We start from the raw sequence: 22,909 nt of genomic DNA, 5'->3' as shown, positions 1-22,909 counted from the left end.
ATAACATCATTCGGTTCATATATATAAAACTACCTTATTCGAAGGTTTAAACTTGAAATCACTAGAACATAGTTTAGTTAATTCTAAACTTGTTCGCAAACAAAAGTTAATCCTTCTAACTTGACTTTTAAAATCAACTAAACACATGTTCTATATCTATATGATATGCTAACTTAATAATTTAAAACCTGGAAACACGAAAAACACCGTAAAACCGGACATACGCCGTCGTAGTAACGCCGCGGGCTGTTTTGGGTTTGATAAATAAAAACTATGATAAAATTTGATTTAAAAGTTGTTCTTCTGGGAAAATTATTTTTCTTTTGAACATGAAACTATATCCAAAAATCATGGTTAAACTCAAAGTGGAAGTATGTTTTTCAAAATGGTCATCAAGACGTCGTTCTTTCGACTGAAATGACTACCTCTTACAAAAATGACTTGTAACTTATATTTCTGACTATAAACCTATACTTTTTCTTTTTAGATTCATAAAATAGAGTTCAATATGAAACCATAGAAATTTGATTCACTCAAAACAGATTTAAAACGAAGAAGTTATGGGTAAAACAAGATTGGATATTTTTTGATTGTTGTAGCTACGGGAAATATTGTAACAATTCTATACAAATCATATCCTAGCTAACTTATATTGTATTATACTTGTATTCTAATATATTATGTAATCTTGGGATACCATAGACACGTATGCAAATGTTTTGACATATCATATCGACCCATGTATATATATTATTTAGAACAACCATAGACATTCTATATGCAGTAATGTTTGAGTTAGCTATACAGGGTTGAGGTTGATTCCAAAAATATATATACTTTGAGTGGTGATCTAGCCTGAGACGTGTATACACTGGATCATGGATTGATTCAAGATAATATATATAAATTTATTTCTGTACATCTAACTATGGACAACTAGTTGTAGGTTACTAACGAGGACAACTGACTTAATAAACTTAAAACATCAAAATGTATTAAAAATGTTGTAAATATATTTTGAACATACTTTGATATATATATGTATATATTTATTATAGGTTCGTGAATCGACCAGTGGCCAAGTCTTACTCCCGACGAAGTAAAAATCTGTGAAAGTGAGTTATAGTCCCACTTTTAAAATCTAATATTTTGGGATAAGAATACATGCAGTTTTATAAATGTTTTACGAAATAGACACAAGTAAATGAAACTACATTATATGGGTGAATGATCGAAGCCGAATATCCCCCTTTTGCTTGGTAGCCTAAGAATTAGTAAACCGATCTACTAATTGACGCGAATCCTAAAGATAGATCTATTGGGCCTAACGAACCCCATCCAAAGTACCTGATGCTTTAGTACTTCAAATTCGTTTGTATCATGTCCGAAGGATTTCCCGAAATGATAGGGGATATTCTTATATGCATCTTGTTAATGTCGGTTACCAGGTGTTCACCATATGAATGATTTTTATCTCTATGTATGGGATGTATATTGGAATATGAAATCTTGTGGTCTATTATTATGATTTAATAATATATAGGTTAAACCTATAACTCACCAACATTTTTGTTGACGTTTTAAGCATGTTTATTCTCAGGTGATTATTAAGAGCTTCCGCTGTTGCATACTAAAATAAGGACAAGATTTGGAGTCCATGCTTATATGATATTATGTAAAAAATGCATTCAAGAAACTTATTTTTGATGTAATATATTCTTATTGTAAATCATTATGTAATGGTCGTGTGTAAACGGTATATTTTAGATTATCATTATTTGATAATCTACGTAATACTTTTTAAACAGGCCTTAAAATGCATTCAAATTTAGATTATCATTATTTGATAATCTACGTAAAAAATGCATTCAAGTGACTTTAGATTCAAATTTATACCCGTTATACATAATTACATTGCGAGTGAAATACAGGCCTTAAAACGATATATACCATGCTAAGTCATGCATACACAAAACTAATAATAAGATATAAATTGAAAACGTTCAAAGAGAACATTAAAAATGAGTAAAATGTCATTTTTCGGCATCCCGACGACCTCGAATGTCAAGACACTATCCAGGCGTCTTGATGTTAGAGTCGTTTTATGGTGTTCTCGAGAATTTTAGCACAATCTGAAACCGAAGGTTATGCGCCGCCAAATGGTACTCCATCTGGCGGCGCATATTAATGATTTAAAAAAGCCTGTTTAATGAAGTGACAATAGATTCAAATTTATATGCGTTATACATAATTACATTGCGAGTGAAATAATAGACCTTAAAACAATATGTACCATGATAAGTCATGCATGCACAAAAGGAATAATATGAATGCAATTCAAAAACGTCAAAATCGAAAAAGGCAAAATTGAAGGCTTTCGAGGACTCGTTTAGAAAATTATTTGGGACAAACCGCCTACGGCAGTTTGCCAACGGATAGATCCCAAAAATATACACGATTTGAAAAAAATACGGTGACTAAACCAGAGCTACGAGTCAAAAGATACGATAGATTGAACATTTTGGCCAAAGACACAAAATACCAAGCACCACGAACCGTTGGTGATGTTTGGTGCATGGTGCGATTTTGCGAGGAAAGATGTCTTTTTCGGAAATAGATGACCTTGAATGGCTAGCACGTTCAGAGAGTCTTGCTCGTTCGGCCGTTTTAGGGTGATCTTGAGGACTTCAACACAATCTGAAACCAAAGTTTATTTGCCGCCAAATGGTACTCCATCTGGCGGCGCATACTAATGATTTAAAAAAACGTATTAAATGAAGTGACATTAGATTCAAATTTATACCCGTTATACATAATTACATTGCGAGTGAAATAACAGACCTTAAAACGATATATACCTTGCTAAGTCATCCATACACAAAACTAATAATAAGATATAAAATGAAAAGTACAAAGAGAACATTAAAAATGAGTAAAATATCTTTTTTCGGCATCCTGACGACCTCGAATGTCAAGACACTATCCAGGAGTCTTAATGTTAGAGTCGTTTTAGGGTGATCTCGAGAATTTCAGCACAATCTGAAACCGAAGGTTATGCGCCACCAAATGGTACTCCATCTGGAGGCGCATATTAATGATTTAAAAAAGCGTGTTTAATGAAGTGACATTAGATTCGAATTTATATGCGTTATACATAATTATATTGCGAGTGATATAATATGCCTTAAAACAATATGTACCATGCTAAGTCCTGCATACACAAAAGGAATAATATGAATGAAATTCAAAACGGTCAAAATAAAAAAAAGGCAAAATTGAAGGCTTTCGAGGACTCGTTTCGAAAAATATTTGGGACAAACTGCCTATGGCAATTTGCCAACGGATAGATACCGGAAAAATTTGAAAAAAAAACGGTGACAAAATCGGAGCTACGAGTCAAAAGATACGATAGATCGAACATTTTGGCCAAAGACACAAAACACCAAGCACCACGAACCGTCAGCGGTGTTTGGTGCGTGGTGCGATTTTGCGAGGAAAGATGCCTTTTTTAGAATCTAGACGACCTCTAATGGAAAGAACTTTCAGAGAGTCTTGCTCGTTCGGCCGTTTTAGGGTGATTTTGAGAATTTTAGCACAATCTGAAACCGAAGGTTATGCGCCGCCAAATGGTACTCCATTAGGCGGCGCATACTAATGATTTAAAAAAACATGTTTAATGAAGTGACATTAAATTCAAATTTATACCCGTTATACATAATCACATTGCGAGTGAAATAACATGCCTTAAAACGATATATACCATGCTAAGTCATGCATACACAAAACTAATAATAAGATATAAATTGAAAACGTTCAAAGTGAACATTAAAAATAAGTAAAATGTCTTTTTTCAGCATCCTGATGACCTCGAATGTCAAGACACTATCCAAGAGTCTTGATGTTAGAGTCGTTTTAGGGTAATCTCGAGAATTTCAGCACAATCTGAAACCGAAGGTTATGCGCCGCTAAATGGTACTCCATCTGGCGGCGCATATTAATGATTTAAAAAAGCGTGTTTAATGAAGTGACATTAGATTCAAATTTATATGCGTTATACATAATTACATTGTGAGTGAAATAATATGCCTTAAAACAATATGCACCATGCTAAGTCATGCATACACAAAAGGAATAATATGAATGAAATTCAAAACGGTCAAAATAAAAAAAGGCAAAATTGAAGGCTTTCGAGGACTCGTTTCGAAAAATATTTGGGACAAACCACCTAAGGCAGTTTGCCAATGGATAGATCCTGAAAAAATACACGATTTGGAAAAAAAATGATGACTAAACCGGAGCTACAAGTCAAAAGATACGATAGATCGAACATTTTGGCCAAAGACACAAAACACCAAGCACCACGAACCGTCGGTGATGTTTGGTACGTGGTGCGATTTTGCGAGGAAAGATGTCTTTTTCGGAACTAGATGACCTCGAATGGCTAGCACGTTCAGAGAGTCTTGCTCGTTCGGCCATTTTAGGGTGATCTTGAGGATTTCAGCACAATCTGAAACCGAAGGTTATGCGCCGCCAAATGGTACTCCATCTGGCGGCGCATACTAATGATTTAAAAAAACTTGTTAAATGAAGTGACATTAGATTCAAGTTTATACCCGTTATACATAATTACATTGCGAGTGAAATAACAGGCCTTAAAACAATATATACCATGCTAAGTCATGCATACACAAAATTAATAATAAGATATAAATTGAAAACGTTCAAAGAGAACATTAAAAATGAGTAAAATGTATTTTTTTGGGCATCCTGACGACCTCGAATGTCAAGACACTATCCAGGAGTCTTGACGTTAAGTCATTTTAGGGTGATCTCGAGAATTTCAGTACAATCTGAAACCGAAGGTTATGCGCCGCCAAATGGTACTCCATCTGGCGGCGCATATTAATGATTTAAAAAAGCGTGTTTAATGAAGTAACATTAGATTCAAATTTATATGTGTTATACATAATTACATTGAGAGTGAAATAATAGGCCATAAAACAATATGTACCATAATAAGTCATGCATGCCCAAAAGGAATAATATGAATGAAATTCAAAACGGTCAAAATCGAAAAATATGATGAAACCTAACTAGGAACTTCGAAATCAACAGATTTAACTCACACAAAGGCAGAATAGTGAATCAAATCCTCTAGTGAATATGAAAAAGCCTTTTGGGATTAAATTAGTCAAACCACTAGAATGATTATGTGATTAGATTAATACCTAGAGCTATTATTCACCTTTTGCAAGGATTTGAGCTTGAAGAATAGAGAGAGAATTGGACTGGTAACCAGATCTGAGTGACTGTGTGTAATGAGAGGCTTAACCTAAAATGAAGAACATAAACACAATATATACCCCTGCTGATGAGTCAACCGCACGAGTCATGTCTCACTCGTACGAGTGGACAGACTTAATCGTACGGGTGATCACTCACTCGTGTAAGTGAAAACAAATTAGGTTTGTGACTCAGCTCAGCACACTCGTGCGTATGAGCTTGTCAGCCGTATGAGTGAAGCTTCACTTGTGCGTCTGACTGAGTCTAAGATAGTCAAACTTCTATATCTTATTCCTGCAGTACCTGTAAACGCATGTAAACACAGATAGGATAACAACGAGCGATCATGGTAACCCACAAACTGAAGTACTTGTCATGGACGTGGGTTAGATGTCTAAGGACTTATGTAAAATGCATCTACAACTCCCCCTAGGACCTAGAATATCTATTACAATAAGTAAACATCCATAAAAGCATAAAAGTTTATAAGTACCAACAGTTTAAACATGATTACAGTCCCAAATTCTCTCACACACATAGATAACATACAAACTCAAAACAAACAAACGTTCAGTATTAGACAAATGTTGGCTTAAACTTGATTTGAGCTTTGAGCATCACTTTCTTTGTTAAGGTAGGCATGGTAGACATCAATGACACGCTGATATCTCATTGCTTCCTCATGTTTCTCCTCTCTGAAGGTTATGTGATGGCGGTGAAGAACATTCACACATCAAATCTTGACAAGTTTCTCAGCCACATCGGATCAAAAATCCTCACATTGTCAAACTGAATATTCCCATCTTCTTTCTCAAACGCAGTAAGAATCATTGCTTCTTCCGACAATTCATCATAGAACCACCACCCGAGGTTTTTGCAGATATCCTTGGGTAAGGGCATCAAGGGAGATTGTTTCATATACTTAGCTGCGCCGAACTTGACAACACCCACCGGTCCACCCTTTGAATTTTTCTTTGTTGGATGCATGGAGAACCTGGCAGCAGTTGATTTGAAGATTTCCCACTTACCTGTCTTATATTCTAGCCTTAGCTTTCTCTGAAACCATTTTGACAGATCACTATTGAAAGAACCCGTTCATATACATTATAAATGCTTCACAATAGTTAATTTCATTGTGAGGTATTTGACCTCTATATGATACATTTTACAAACATTGCATTCGTTTTTTAAAAGATAAACTTTCTTTTAAAATATGTCATGAATGACTCCAAGTAATAACTCTAAAATGAGAAAATGCACCGCGGAAGATTTTCTTAATACCTGAGAATAAGCATGCTTTAAAGTGTCAACCAAAAGGTTGGTGAGTTCATTAGTTTATCATAATCAATTATTTCCAATTATATAATAGACCACAAGATACTCATATTTAGAAAACAATCTGTGCAGGTCTACTCACTGCTGTAAAATCATTCATATGAAGAACACCGAAATCTCACCAACAGTAGCTAATGCATCGTGCAATGCAAAAATTTCTCACCGAGGTAGCTAATACAACACAAACTCACCAACAGTAGCTAATGCATCGTGCAATGCAAAAATTTCTCACCGAGGTAGCTAATACAACACAATCTCACCAACGGTAGCTAATGCATCATGCAATACAAAAATTTCTCACCGAGGTAGCTAATACAACACAATCTCACCAACAGTAGCTAATGCATCGTGCAATGCAAAAATTTCTCACCGAGGGTAGCTAAAACGGTAACGAATGCATCGTGCAATGCAAAAATTTCTCACCGATAGTAGCTAATAAATCGAACCATTTCGGTAGCTAATGCATCGTGCAATATAAAAATTTCTCACCGATGGTTGCTAATACAATCTTTATAGACATCGAACCATTTCGGTATCTTTTGACAATGATAATAATACTAGTATTAATAAAAATGATAATAATAATAATAATTTTGATAAAAATGATAATTTTTCTAATAATGATAATAATAATAAAAAGGATAACAATAATAAAAATGCTAATTTTAATATTTTTAATAATAAAAATGATAATAATAATAGTAGTAATAATAATAATAATACCTACAATAACTATAATAATAATAATTTTTCTAATAATGATAATAATAATGATATTACTACTAATAATACTTATTTTAATAATAATAATGATATTAATGATAATAATAATAATACTTATAATACCTAATGCTAATACTTTAATGGTATACTTATTAATGAAAATAATATTAATCATATAACAACAATAATTAATAATAATAACAACAATAATAATAATAATAATAATAATAATAATAATAATAATAATAATAATAATAATAATAATAATAATAATAATAATAATAATAATAATAATAATAATAATAGTAGTAGTAGTAGTAGTAGTAGCTACCTCAATGTAACAAGTCTTTAAAAAATAAAGGCCTCCGCTACGGCTTAAACCCACGACCTCACGCTTACCCAACAACACCTTATACCATTCCGCTATTTCTATTTTCCTGTTATAATTCATATCCCATATTTATCTAGCCTATTATCTTCGGCCCAACTATATTTTGCAGTGATCAAGCATATTTTCACGGGGTCAAGGTGAACCTACGCTTGAGTGCATAAAGGGGTTTAAGGACTAACAATATTCGAACCTCCGACACTTAGTCGTGGATAACCCATATTGGTATCGTTTCGATTCTGACAGGGTGGCTGATTTGAGAGTCCACCAACAACCTAGCATACGAGGTTGAGTGGCCCTAAGACATGAAGGTTTTATAGTTCGAGACATACCTGAAAGTCTTTAAGATCGTAAGAAGCTTTATTCGTATGATGAAGATTTGTATGCTGTGGTTTACGTATGAGTAAACGAATGAATCCGTATTAGGGTTCATGAGCTATGTATTTATAGGCTCACGAATTAGGGTTTCGGTAGAATCTCTTCCCTAATTAAATGTGATCTTGTCCCAACTAACTTTTGTTATTTAAGGAAAAGAATCCGAATTGATTATACCGTACATTCTTCTAGAATGTACTGGACCCTTATGCAAGTATACAAAACTCGCATCAGATGGTATAGGCGCATAGAGTGTGGCTATACCCGTGCCATATATTTGACATGACAATTTTGTGTGCGGTTTAGGGCTTTGTATGCGCATCTGCATTGTCCTGCAGATATGCGTATCATTAAGTCCCCCCAGTTCGATGTTATATACAATGAAAATTAGTGTATGATGTCAAACTAGTAAGAAAAATGTACACTTAATGAACCACAACAACACCTTTAATCCAAATTAGCATGCTTAATGATTTTGCTAAAAAATCCTAGTTGGATTCCAAATATAACCGGACAGTGTACAAGGTTATTTTAATATTTATGTGTAATCGGATACTGTGTGAGCATTAAATGCAATGTATGCGTGCAGTCACCAAACTATCTTTTCTGCTGCAATTCCTGCACTCGAGGTGACAACAGTCACTATTTACCGAAAAGGTAATGATCGTAATTATACAACTGCCTGTTGATGCTAACGTGCATCGGACCTTTTAACAAGGTATTTAGCTTGAGATTGATACACGTGTACGGCTATCATTATACCCGCGTTACTTTTTGACTCCCGTATTTTCTTTATAAATAGCCTTTTGGCTTTTTCATATCTCACAATCTTTTTCCTTTTTTAAATCAGTCTTCCTTTTTCATCTTCTCTGCCAAAAACTCAAAAAAGGTATATCTCATACTCTTACGCTCTGCATGATGTAACCCTAGTTACAAATTTTATTTTTCAATAACTTGTTGTTTTGATTATTGTCTTTGCAAATGAAGTTGGAATCTTACACACCGAACCCGACCATCGATTTTGGTAACCAGACAAGTTCACCAGCTAGTCGTTCAGATTCACTACCTTCATTATACCAAACTCCCGGTACTAGAGGGCTAGGTAACCACAAAAGGTTACATGACGAAGGTATTAATTTCATCCGTCGGCATTTTAATTAAATTTTGATGTTAAGATTTTTATACTCCATGCTTATTGTTTTTGTAGGTCCAAGTAGTGTAGTTCATCACTCCAAACATGCATGTCCAAATCCAGAAGATTTGTCTCTACTTATTCCAAATGCCAATGAATTCATGAAGATTCCTGTTTCAGTATTCGCCCAACAATTTTCTTTTCTACAATCCTGCGCCCCTCAACAATTGATTCAAAAGTTTTCCACACTCTCGCCTACCGAGGAACTGTACATGGACACGCAAGCAATGCTGTTCAACTTTGCCAAGGACCTCAATCGTTTGCAACTCAAATCTGCTGCGCTCGCTCATCCACCACCGCCGTCATCCACAGAGACTTCCTTGCAGCAAGAAAACACAAAATTAACTGCTCAGCTTGCGGTTGCGGTAACCGTGCACAAGCAGGCAGAAGAGCGAATCAATGTTATGATGTATAAAAGGCAACAGGAGGAGGGTCAGCATATTGCTGAGAAATGGTTTATGGAGTTGGAGATTACATCGCTGTCTACAAAGCTCAAAGAGTCATAGAACCATGTCATCTTTTTAAACGAAAGCTTTAGTGACTGGATTGCGTCACATGAGTCATGGGTCGCGAAACATGACACTTTAAAGGCAGAGTATGACATTCTCCTCAAGGGTTTACCTAACCTGTCCAGCATGCTCTCGACTGCAAAGCCGTCGAGCAGCAATTTGGTGCAGCCATGGTTGCGGCATGTGCGTATGAACGAACCCTGTTCTGGAATGTTATTCGCCAGGAACTGTATGTGCCCCCGTGATTCCCCCCAATATTGCTGAGTTGCTCGTTGATGGAGCCAAGGAAAGATGTGAGAAAGCTTGTTCTCAACTTCAACAAATCTCGATCCCCCGTCTTCAATTTCTCATTAACGATCCTACCATCTTCGCGCAAGAGATAATTACTGACAAAATCAATTGAGTTTGTTAAACCATCCATGGGTGGTTTGTTTTTGCCAATGAGGGATGGGCCTTGCAGTCTTGGAGGTTTCGCATCCCTATATTATATTTTTCTTTTCTGTTGATAGCGGAGTATGCGTCTGATTGCTGCGTTCGAGGATGGCATACTCTCCTTAGTGTAGGGCAAACATTCCCACCAATTGCCACCCCCCCTTTTTTTTTATTAGCTTATATTGGCATATATTAGGTCAAATTTTTGTATATGTCCCGCTTTTATGCTAAGCGGTTGACTTTATATTCTCCAACTGTAATATGTTAGCTTTTGATATAATTTCAACAACTTTTTTGGTTAAGGCGCATTTATTGTGTTTTTACGAAATCACTATGGCGGTTATAATGATTTGTTACAATATTATGCATTCAATAACTCTTATGTAGAATAAATGCCATGAATTCATGACGGGAGCGACCCTTCAATCGTTTCATGATCTTTTTATTCTTGCGCCAACAATCCAATGTTGTACGCAAAAGTAAGCAAACCAATGCTTATAAGTTTATACTCAAGACTTTTATAAAAAATTTTATAAGTATGTACGCGTATACAATCCAATGCAAATTACCCGTACTATAGACAAACCAATGTCTATACTCAAGAGTCTTCCGGCCACGCCAATGTCCGGGTTATTTAAACAAGTAAACCAAACTTGTATTTTATAGTCTAGACTGTGCAAGTCTCCGTATTGCGCGGTGTACAAGCGTTTGAAATAAACCAATGTTTTACTACTGTCACTATTAAAAATAGTATTAGTAACCAAACAAAACTATGCCACTTGAGACTCGGAGTGTGTCTCTGTGCAGCTTAAGGGGCATGCAATCAACAAATGTAAAAAAAATGCATAAGTTATTGGCTTAAATTGCATAATTCTATTTATTTCAAACATACCTTTTGATCAGCACTTAGCTGTCATGTTTACAATGTAAATTAAAAATTCACATGATAAAAACTTTAAACAGTTGTTTGGGGTGATTAGTCCCTCTGCAGTTTTTCATATGTAGCACCGTTTCAGTGTCTGCGCATGCCAGGTGCGCTTTATTGCTCTTCCATCCAAACTTGCTAGACGATACGCCCCTGTATCGCTTACGCCAATAACCTTGTAAAGTCCTTCCCATTAGGTCCAAGCTTACCCGTATCCTCTACCCTGCTTGCTTCATTTTTTCGCCACACCAAGTCATCCAATTGGAAAGATAATGGTTGTACGGGCTTATTATAGTAGCTTGCGATTCTTTGTTTGTTGATTGCTTCTCTTATGATCGCCATTTCTCTGTATTCTTCAACTAAGTTTAGATTTTCACGCAGTTCTTCGCTGTTTGCTACTTTCATCGAAGGAAGCTATGCGCATAGTTGGCACATTTATTTCGACGGGTATTACAGCCTCGGACCAGTACACCAAACTAAAAGGTGTTTCATTAGTTGCGCCCTTTGGAGTTGTGCGGTATGCCCACAAAACATTAGGCAGTTCATCTATCCAACCCCTTCGACACAATCCCAGCCTTGCTTTGATTCGTAAAACGATATCCCGATTCGTAACCTCACACTGACCATTCGCCTGAGGGTGTGCGACTGATGTAAATGTTTGTTTTATATTCAATTCTTGGCACCAATCACTAAATGAATTACCTTCGAACTGCGTATCATTGTCGCTTACTATTTCATTTGGTATTCCAACCCGACAGATGATGTTTTCCCACACAAAATTTCGAATTTGCTTGCCCGAAATTGTTTTTGGTGGTTTGGCCTCTACCCATTTCGTGAAATAATCAATGGCCACTACCACAAATTTTACACCCCCTGGTCCTGCAGGGAATGGCCCCACTATGTCTATTGCCCATTTGCAGAACGGCCATGGAGACGCGACCAGTATCATAGGATGTCGCGGAGCCTTGCTTACCGGTGCATGAACTTGACACGATTGACACTTGCGTATTACCTCTACGGCATCTCTTTACATTGACGGCCAGTAATATCTGAGCCGCATTATTTTGGACGCAACTGTTTTGTGTCCCGAATGCAGAGCGCACATTCCCTCATGTACTTCCCGTATGATTGACTCCGCTTGAGTTGGATTAAGGCACCGCAAATGAGGTCCCAGAAAAGACTTTCTATATAGAATTCCCTTATCTTACAGATACATTGGTGCTTTCATCTTAATCTTTCTTGCTTCACTTGAATCAATCGGCAATGTACCTTTGGTTAGAAATTCTATTATTGGTGTCATCCAACTCTGCTCCTCTTCTGCAACTGCAGCCGAAACACTGTCTTCTTCATTAGATTTTACTTTAACTTCCTTAACCCAAATTTCTTTCTTAAAATGACTGAATGTTAATGCGGCTAACTTACTTAGCGCATCCACCTTTTTATTCAGCGTCCTCGAAACCTGAGTTATCTGGAATAAATCGAAGTCAACTGCTAGCTCTTGCACAAGCTTTAAGTATTTTTGCATTGATTCATCATGTGCTTCGAATATTCCATTAAATTGGTTTGCAACTAACTGCGAATCAACATATACTGACAGTTCTTTAATCTCCAAATATTTTGCTACCCGCATCCCAGATAACAATGTTTCATATTCAGCTTCATTATTTGTGACATGGAAGCTGAATCGCAGTGCGAAGGTATATTCCTCTCCTTCTGGACTTTTTAGGACTATTCCTGCCCCTGCGCCTTCTGGGCCACAAGCCCCGTCTCTGTGCATTTCCCACAGCTATTCGGGCGGAGGTGGTATTTCTTTTGATTCATTCCAGACTTCGATATCTCCGGCTGTTTCAGCCAGATAATCTGCTAGGACTTGCCCTTTTACCGTACTTCATGGTGAAAAGCTTATTTCATGCTCTCCCAATTCAATAGCCCATTTCGCCATGCGACCAGAATTTTTTGGTTTATATAGCACCTGCTCAACAAGTATCAGCGAATGTAAATTTGCTAGGATTTATCAAGCAATTTTATATTTGTTTGATGACAAATTGTTGTTTGTCGTACCTGCTTTATCAGCTGATCTGTTAGGACCCTTATTGGGTGTGCTTAGAAATACCTTCGTAAGCGTCTAGCCGTATGCACGAGTGCATAAACCAGTTTTTCGATTGCAGGATAGTTTAATTCACTTCCTGTCAAAGCTTTGCTAACATAATATACAGGCATTTGTACCTGTCCTCTGTCTGCTATTAATACTGAACTTATTCCTTCCTTCGATGCTGCTAAGTATAATATCAACATTTCTCCCGCAATCGGCGCAGTCATTGTTGGCACCTCTTTCAGCAACTTTTTCATTTCTTGAAATGCCACTTCTGCTTCCTCCGTCCACTTGAAATCCGTTTTCTTTAAGCAATCCTTCAATGTCCCGAAAAAGGGGAGTGATCGCTCTGCGGATTTTGATAAGAACCTCGTTAATGCCGCCAACTTACCCGTTAAACTTTGTACTTCTTTTTTATTTCTTGGTGACGGCATATTCTCGATTGCCTCTATTTCTTTGGGTTTGCACGTATCCCGCACTCAGTTATTATATGACCAAGAAACTTTCCTTCTTCCTCTCCAAAACTGCACTTCGACGGGTTGAGCTTCATATTAATCTTTCTTAACGATGCGAACGTTTCTAATATGTCTTCCAACAGACCTAGTTCTATTGTGCTTTTTATAACTAGGTCGCCAACGTATGCTTCCAAGACACATGAAGTCAATACACATGCGCCAAGACCCATTGGGCTTTTTTACCAGCACTGGGTTTGCTACCCACGTTTAGTACCTTATTTCTCGCAAGATGTTTGCTTTGACCAACTTATCGACTTCTGCCTTCAACCATTCACTTCTTTCAGGAGCCATGCCGCGTTTCTTTTATCGCACTGGTGTCAGACTAGGATTTGCGTTAAGCTTGTGCTCAGCAATTTTTCTTGGTACGCCCGTCATGTTCGCTTCTTTCCATGCGAAGACGTCTGTATTAGAAGCTAATATATTACGAAGCTTAAACTTTGTGTCATCAGACAATCCTCCGCCAATTTTAATTTTCTGTTCTGGATGTCACGGGTTTGCGATGATCATGCAGCTTCAAATTTGCTCTGCCTCACTCGGCTGTTGTTCTGCTTGTTCTATGGCCGCAATGCTTGCATCTTGCTTTTCTGGCCTTATCGTTGCAATTCCTAACGGTGTTGGGAACTTGATAAGGCCGTGTACCGTGGAAGGGATGGCTGCCAATTTTTGCAAAGTTGTGCACCCTAAAAGCGCGTTGTATTTTGATTAAGACCTTATGACGACAAATTCTACTATCGTGCTTCTCACTAACTCCTTATTATCATCGTCCACCAGCTCCAGCTCTAATTTGATGATCCCGATTGGCCATGCGGACTCCCCAGAAAATCCTGATAACGCAGTGTTAGGAGCCACTAGCTTGGCTCGCACAGCCCCTGGCAGCAAGCGGAAACAGTGCTCGTACATTATATTAACACCGCAACTGGTGTCCATATGCAATTGCTTAATGATGTGCCCGCAGCTTTTCACACGCCCTTTAATTGTGATGGGCGCATCCGAGGGTTCCTGTGCTATGGCCGAGAATATGATGGGAGTGTTTTCCCATTCCTAAGATACCTCTAACTTGCGCCTCTGATTTGTCCGCCCGCTGGTTACCATTTTTATGGTTTTATCCGTTTCCTTTCCCTCATTCTTTTTTTCCCACATATATTCTTTTTCTTCATTTGGCTTATCGACTTGTGCTCTTGTACTTTTCTTCAAGTGTTGCAATCTTCCTCTTTTGAGTTCAGCAACTATCCTTTCAATTAAGTGCCGACATTCATTGGTCTCATGACCGTAATCATCGTGAAAATCACAAAATTTTCTTTTGTCTCTGGTTCCATACTTTGACAAAGGTACTGGGGGTCGAAGCTTTTGCATACTGCCTCTGTAGCCAAAATTTCTTTTGGTGTTTTTGTGAGGTCTTTTATTAACGCAACATTTTTACTGTGGCTGCTTTTGAACCTCTCACTTCCTCCCCCTTTGTTGTTGTTGAATTTGCGATACTTATCATTATGATAGTTTCCACTCTTAGGTTGGCCATTACCACTATAACGTTTGCCAGACTCTGACCCTGTTCCTTGTACTCGATAATAATCATCGTCGATGTCCATATTTGAAGAGGTACTTTCGCGATTCTGCTTTATATCTTCTTGTGCCCGCATGTAATCATGCATTTCTTTTACGGCTTCCGCGAAGGTTTCTGGCACTCTTCTCCGTAACCGATACCATAAAGACAGGTGTCTGTCGGTATCTATACAATGTATAAAGCCGGATACCTTCTGGCTTTCTGGCAAGTCTTGTATTTTAGCCACCTCCTTGGTATATCTGTCTATTATTTCTCCCAAGCTCTCTTTCGATTTCTGCTTAATTTCGTGACATTCGACATGTGTTCTTTTGCGTACGCGCAAATTGTGAAAGTTTAATAAAAATCTTGAGCGCAAATACGCAAAATGTGTAATGCTTTGGGCTAGCAAATTATTGAACCATTCCCTTGCTACTCCTTGCAGCACTATTGGTAGCATATGGCATGCTACTGCATCACCCCAGCTGTGTGTTCTTGTAGTTCCTTCAAATTTTTGTAAAAAGTCATCCGGATCTGATAACCCATCATAACTTTCGAGTATTAGAGGCAACACTGGTGCGACTGTGAAGGGATGATTGGCGATGTGTGGCACAAGCTTTTATGTTGTGGGAGCTAACTCAAGGCTTTGCTTAGCTTTTTGCCTTTGCATCACCGCGAACCAATTGCTCATAAATTCTTGTACCCGCGCTGGCTCATTGAAAGCGGGTGCTAAGAGTGGTGGCGCGACTTGCTGTAATTGAGATATGAAGCTATTTGACTGGGCTGCGGCATAGTTCGCCCAACTATATTGATTGCTTACAACAGTATGGACTGGTTGCGAAGACGCACACACCGTTGACCCTTGTTGTGGTGTCAGCATGATGTATGAACCATCTGGATTTCTCAGACCCATCTTCCTAATTCTTTCCTGAGCTTTCTCGGTAGTGACCCTTTCAATCAGTGTTTCGGGTTCAATCGAGGTGATAATTGGTATTGTACCCACACAGGTAGTTTTAACTTTAAAGCCTGGTGGAACCGTTTCACTTGGAGAACCGAAGCTCAGAATTTTTGGTGACAGATCCTCGAATGGTTTAAAGCTAGTTCCTGTTTCCAGTACACTTCCATCGGGAGTGTGCCACCATCCCTTAGATGATTCATTCACAGTTTTTGATGTAACCGGCCCTGTTTCAATACTTGGTGTCAATGGAGTCTTTGATGTGCCCTTGGTTGGTGCCGGTGGCATCGACGGTGTGTTCATAACAGTCGTCGTAGGTGTTTGAAACCCTGGACTTACTGGAGAGTCCGATCGCCCTTGATTCTTTGTACTCTTACTTCCTCCACCCATTCTTGCTAACAATTAAAAACCTGAAAGTGACCGATTAGTTAAACAAAAAAGTTTTATGGAAAAAGATACGTACAATAAATTCCAATCTTCTTTGTTTCATATAACCGGTCCCACGGATGGCGCCAAATGATTAAGCATATTTTCACGGGGTCAAGATGAACATACGCTTGAGTGCATAAAGGGGTTTAAGGACTAACAATATTCGAACCTCCAACACTTAGTCGTGGATAACCCATATCGGTATCGTTTTGATTCCGACAGGGTGGACGATTTGAGAATCCACCAACAACCTAGCGTACGTATAACAACCGGTCCTAATCCTCCCGGACGAAGTCATCAACAGTTGGTCCCATTGCGATGATTGACTCCAAGTAATATCCTTAATTTGAGCTAATGCACAGCGGAAGACTTAATTCGTACCTGAGAATAACATGCTTTAAAATGTCAACATAAAGTTGGTGAGATATATAGGTTTGATGCTAGCAGCGTTATAACAATGGACCACACGATTTCATATATAAACATTTTAATAAAAATATTCTAAGTGGTTGAGCACTTGGTAACCATACTTAACATTTAATCACGTCGCATATTCCCTTTATTATGAAATCTTACTACACTGTACCAAGTGTAGTCACGAAACGAAGTACTGTGCAACCGTTGAATACTGGTCGTCCAGTCCGGTTGGGGTTGTCAGGCCCGATAGATCTATCAACAGGATTCGCGTTTACAATACCGCTGTAAATAATAGTTACCAAGCTACAGGGAAGTATGCCAGTGGTACAACTCAACGTAGAATATATTTTTCAGTTACTTGTGTCCATAACGTAAATCATTTATAAAAACAGTGCATGTATTCTCATCCCAAAAATATTTAAAGTTCAAAAAGGGACTATATACTCACCATACTGTATTTTGTAGTAAAAATACATATAACATCATTGCACCCGTATAAGATTGGTCTCGGATTCACGAACCTATATTATGTATATACATATTAACACATATATTTGTAATCGAATAAATATATATTTTATTGGTGATTTAATTGTTATATTAGTCATGTGTTTTCATTAATAACTTAATTAATATTTATTTTGTAAACATTACTATAGTTGTGTTACATGTAACAATTATATTTTATATAAATAATATTTGTTGTAATAATAATAATAATATTAATTATAATAATATTAATTTTAATAATAATACTACTACTATCATGTTTATAATAATAATGTTAATTATATGTTAATATTGAAAATAATAATTTTAGTAACCTTAATAATAACAATAATAATAATGATAATAATAATAATAATAGATAATAAGTATCTACCTCAAAGAATGAATTCCAAAGAAAACAATCCATGCCCGGGCTCGAACTCATGACCTCTCGTTCACCTATACACACCCTAAATATAATGCCCAAGTCCGGGTTTGTACCCGCAACGTCCCGCTAACCCAATAAATTCCAAGACCACTCCTCCCTATCCGTAATTATTCTAACTTAATATTTATTTAACCCGCTATCCCTATTCGTTCGTAATCATAACCATCTATCGTTATCATAATCACATAACCACAACGTCATCCTAATATCAATTCCATCCTCCATCATCGTCATCAAGCCTCATCATAAACCGTCACCGTCAATATCATTTTCACATCTTTAACCACCACTAATCATCACATATGTGTAAATCTATTGATCCTCCTAAGAATTTAATCCTTATAAACACCATTTAATCTTTATCATGATTATAATCATCATCATTAATACACTTGTAACCTCTCTAACTATCATCTTTATTATAATAAATGTTTATGATCATAATACCTTATTAATAAGATCATGTAATCATCTTTATCCTTTATTTACGTTTTTAACAGGCAAGTCTGGCCCAACAGAAAAAGAGTCTTTCGGCCCACAATAGGAAATGTTAGTTTTCGGCCCAATATTAATAAAATGGGACGTGGTCCAAACTAAGATCCATAGTAATCAAAGAAAACGACCTATACATTCTCCTCCCCTTTTTCCTTTTAATTCGTGGCACTAATTACCCATCATCATCATTTGGTCACCAATCACCATTATCACATAATCTAATCATCATTAAATAAAAAAAATCCGAATGTTTGAACCAACTTGGTCGGCCACAACAATGAATTTTATTTCCACTTGCATATCCTTTTTCCCTTGTACCCCACTATGTAAACTTAATATTCCAAGTAGGGTTTTGTTTTAGGGTTGTTGGCCATCTAAAAGGAGTCCACAGTAGCATGTGAGGTTTGTGATCGGTGTCTGCTAAACAGAAAAATATTACGAAGTAGCAGATCATTTGGAAGCGAATAGGAAACAAAGAAAAAGAAGGGAAAATAGGAGCGTAGCGTAATAGTTATATTAGACAGAAGAATAGGGTAACGGTTTGTATGTTCATGGTGTTTAATGATGAATCTTTCGAACCTGATGAGGAAATATATAGCGATGGTTTCGAGTGGTGATTGGGGTGTAATCAGAAAATAAGGTGACGAGTTGGTGGCGGTTTTGGTAGTAGTTGATAAGATGAAGGTTGAAGATTGTATGTTGGTTGTAGGATGGTGATACGGTGTTGTTAGTTTAGTAACAAGACGTTTAGTAGTAGAAATCCGTAAACTTGGAACTCGGTTGTCATGGTGATTGAAGGTTTATGTAAGTGAGTTCCTTGAATAAATCATGCAGATAGTAAAGGTAGTAGTAATAAAGTGGGTGTTCAAGTGGTTTTAGATGAAGATGTGTTTGTGGTAATGATGTAGGTGGTTGAGGAGGATAGTGGTTGATCATTGTGCTTACGAAGAAGAAGGGGAATTAGGAATAGAAATTAAGAAACAATATTGAGTGGTGGTCCTCGGTTTTCTTCCATGTAGGTGTATATATATATAATTTGAGAGCTTAAGCCTTTTACAAATATAAAAGACTCACACGTACAATTAATCATGCACATCTATTAGATAGTGGATGATTGATAATTAAAACACTCACATATGGTTAAATAACTTGCAATAATTTCATTCTTAAACAGAAATATTGTCCGTGAACTTCAATTCTCATTCACGTGATTAATAATAATATAATAATAATTATAATATAATTTATATCAACTAATCCGTTAAATTTTTTTATTAATATATCTCAATTTAATAAACACACATATGTATATATATATATATATACACATAATGGTCCGTGAATCGTCAGACATGGTCAAAGGGTAATTGATTATCCAAATATAGATTTCAAACTTTCTAGAATCAATATTAAGGTTTTTGCTTATCGTGTCGGAATCATATAGAGTTTAAGGTTTAAATTTGGTCGGAAATTTCCGGGTCGTTACAGTACCCACCCGTTAAAGAAATTTCGTCCTCGAAATTTGGTAAAGGTTGTCATAAATAACAATAGGAATGTTTTCATGACGAATATGAGGTAATAATGAAGTTTTATCATTATCGAGAGATATTAGATAAAATGATTCAATAATGTGGAGCGAGTGAAGCTATCACAAAAGAGTGAAATGAGTAAATATGAAATTGTTTTAACCGATGACGTTATTAGAATTGATTCCGGAATTTACGGATTTAAAGTAAATCTTACGTAATAAGATTTGGTTCTTCGGCGATTTAGAAAACAGGATCTCCTTTGATTTAATGCGGTAATCTGTTCCGATTTATTTTGTCGGATATTTCATTATAAATCCACCTCCTTTCCTTCCTTACTTCCCACATCTTATATCCCCAATTCATATCTTAGAGTATTCTTTAAAATGCTCCATCCCATTCTGATCCTTGATATACTCTTAATTTTCACATCTATCATTCTTCTTTTTCATCTACCACCGGAAGAATCTATTTACTTCTATTATACTCTTGTGTTTATAGTGTTTCTAATCCTCCCGTGTCTCTATATTGCTATCTGCATTGATGTACACGGTTTGTAGTTTCTGGATGGTTGTTGGGTTTTATATCTTTCTTTATATTTTGATATTTCTACTCCTGTCTTCTATAATTATTGTCATTCATAGTTAATGCTTTCTCCTATTTACTGCGATCTATACCCCAATTTCTATTTTGGGGCTTTGTCCCTTCGTTTCTTCTTCCCGTCCTCGGGTCAAGTGAGCAATGGTTCGGAATTCGTAGGTATGAAATTTGGAATGAGCATAGCTAATGTTCTTAGAAAGAAATGGTAATGGCACGATTCTGATTTTTCAAATTACCAGAATATCTAGGAAAATAGAACTATCAAGATGATATGTTCCTAATACGTTTCGGAATTGGATAGAATGTAAGAGCCGTGTAACATGGCACATGATGACGGTACTGTGAATCATCATGCTTCATTAGAAACTCAACATGAGTTACTGTAATATAATGAAGTTGATCAAGTTTCATTATATTATACTAATTCATGCATCAGTTCCCAACACTACTTCAAAACATTCATATTTTAATCTCGAAGGTTTCAAAATTTTAGAAACTAACACAGTTTCTTTCATATTATAACGCAGATATTACGGAGAGGTAAATGTTTGCAGTTGTGAAAATATTTCCAGAAATATTGAGGATATGAAAGATACGATGATATCTTGGAATTTCTAATATCAAAGGATGATGATGAAGATTTACCCGTAAGGGTTTAGATTCGGAAGCAAGTTGTTTACTAAAGATTTCATCAGAAACAGAATCATCTGGATTCTTTAAATACAGAGTTTGGTCCTTGTATTTGTCCTTGATCCCTTTCATGGTTAGCTCAATCCGATTTTCAATACCAAATTTTCCATCGGGTGTTCCTAACACCTCCTTCTTTATTATCAACTTTTGGTCATTAAGACCATCTACAACATGCTGCTTCGTGCATTTTCAAAGTTAACGAATTTGGGTCATTGGTTTTCAAACCGAGGTGATTTTAAGAGATTTGTGTTTTTAGATGATTAAACGCTGATGGTAGTATGGTGGAATATAAAAGGTTCTCCAGTAACGACGGCAAAAGGATACGTATATATTGAGATTATAATAAAAGTAGTCTTACTGAGAAGTCGAAGTGGAGCTGTGACAAAATCAGCTTCTTGAAAAGGAATTGTGAGGTTGTTTTTGCTAATAAATGATAAGGAATTCGACGCGGATACGTTTTAACTATAATTTTGGTTTCGAAAGTTTTTCAGGTGCATAATGTATGCATAAATCTTTCTTCCGTAGACGAGGTGCGGCTGGTTCAGCTTCTTGATCGAAGTGTTTTCAAGAATCATGAAAAGATTTGAACGCGAATTGTAATTGTCGAGGTACCAATGAGGTTTAAGATGAAATCAAGTGGCAAACTTGAAGAATTGTTTAGTTTCATATGTTATAATCAACATTTTAATTCATTTTTAATCGTCCAAAGTTAGCAGTCCAATAGTCCGATTGTCCAATGGTCCAATAAATTCATATATAACTTAAATATATAATATTCGAATTAATTAATACGTATCGTGACCCGTGTACCGGTCTCAGTGTCGATCACAACTCAAACCATATATATATTTTGGAATCAACTCCAACCCTGTATAGCCAACTCCCACCTTCACATATAGAGTGTCTACGGTTGTTCCGAAATATATGTATAGATGGGTCGATATGATAAGTCGAAACCTTGCATACGTGTCTCGTTATTTATAGTGCGTAAAATAAATAAATATATATCATGACCCATTATACAACGTGTTGTCTCAGAATTAATCCGACGTATTGTTGTACATGTGTCCCGACGGTATGTAAAGTGCAGAAATTAAAATTGCGAGAATGTAAATTGCGATAAATTAAATGTTAATCAGTTAGCTGGGAACAGTTAGCCGGAACAGTTAGCGTGAAATCCTATCACAATTTCAATTAATTAATTCGTTTGTTTCTAACACTTTTTATTTTTGTCCAATGTTTTCTTCGTTATGCCACCTGTTGGATTCTGATAGATCAAAATCCAAATATAAAATTTGAATAGAAATGGTTATTCTGTGGTGAACGGATACGTATATCGGTAGTTGTAAGTAGGATAGTAAATGATCGTTGAATCAGATTCGAAGAATGTACAGTGTAACTTATTAATGTAAATTCTAAATATTACTCGGGTACTACCCACCCGTTAAAATATTTTCATCATTAACAGTTTGTACGAAAGAATTTTTAATTACAATCTTTATGAAAATATACTTGCATATATATTTTCATCAGATGTAATCATGGATTTAATGA

General features: G+C 36.4%; 1 protein-coding gene across 1 annotated transcript; it reads right to left on the bottom strand.

Moving 5' to 3' along the window:
- Window positions 1-12,366: 12,366 nt before the first annotated feature.
- Window positions 12,367-12,939, bottom strand: LOC139860418 (uncharacterized). Its single transcript, XM_071849178.1, has one exon. The coding sequence runs from the start codon at window positions 12,937-12,939 to the stop codon at window positions 12,367-12,369; it is 573 nt and encodes a 190-aa protein (XP_071705279.1).
- Between the last annotated feature and the right edge of the window lie 9,970 nt (window positions 12,940-22,909).

The sequence above is a fragment of the Rutidosis leptorrhynchoides genome, chromosome 7, assembly GCF_046630445.1.
Source record: "Rutidosis leptorrhynchoides isolate AG116_Rl617_1_P2 chromosome 7, CSIRO_AGI_Rlap_v1, whole genome shotgun sequence".
Classification (NCBI taxonomy): domain Eukaryota; kingdom Viridiplantae; phylum Streptophyta; class Magnoliopsida; order Asterales; family Asteraceae; genus Rutidosis; species Rutidosis leptorrhynchoides.
This window is presented reverse-complemented; position numbering and strand designations above follow the sequence as displayed.

What these genes read in the sequence shown, in the direction of transcription:
- LOC139860418 (XM_071849178.1), bottom strand. Translation starts at nt 12,939, where the DNA reads ATGCACAGAGACGGGGCTTGTGGCCCAGAAGGCGCAGGGGCAGGAATA.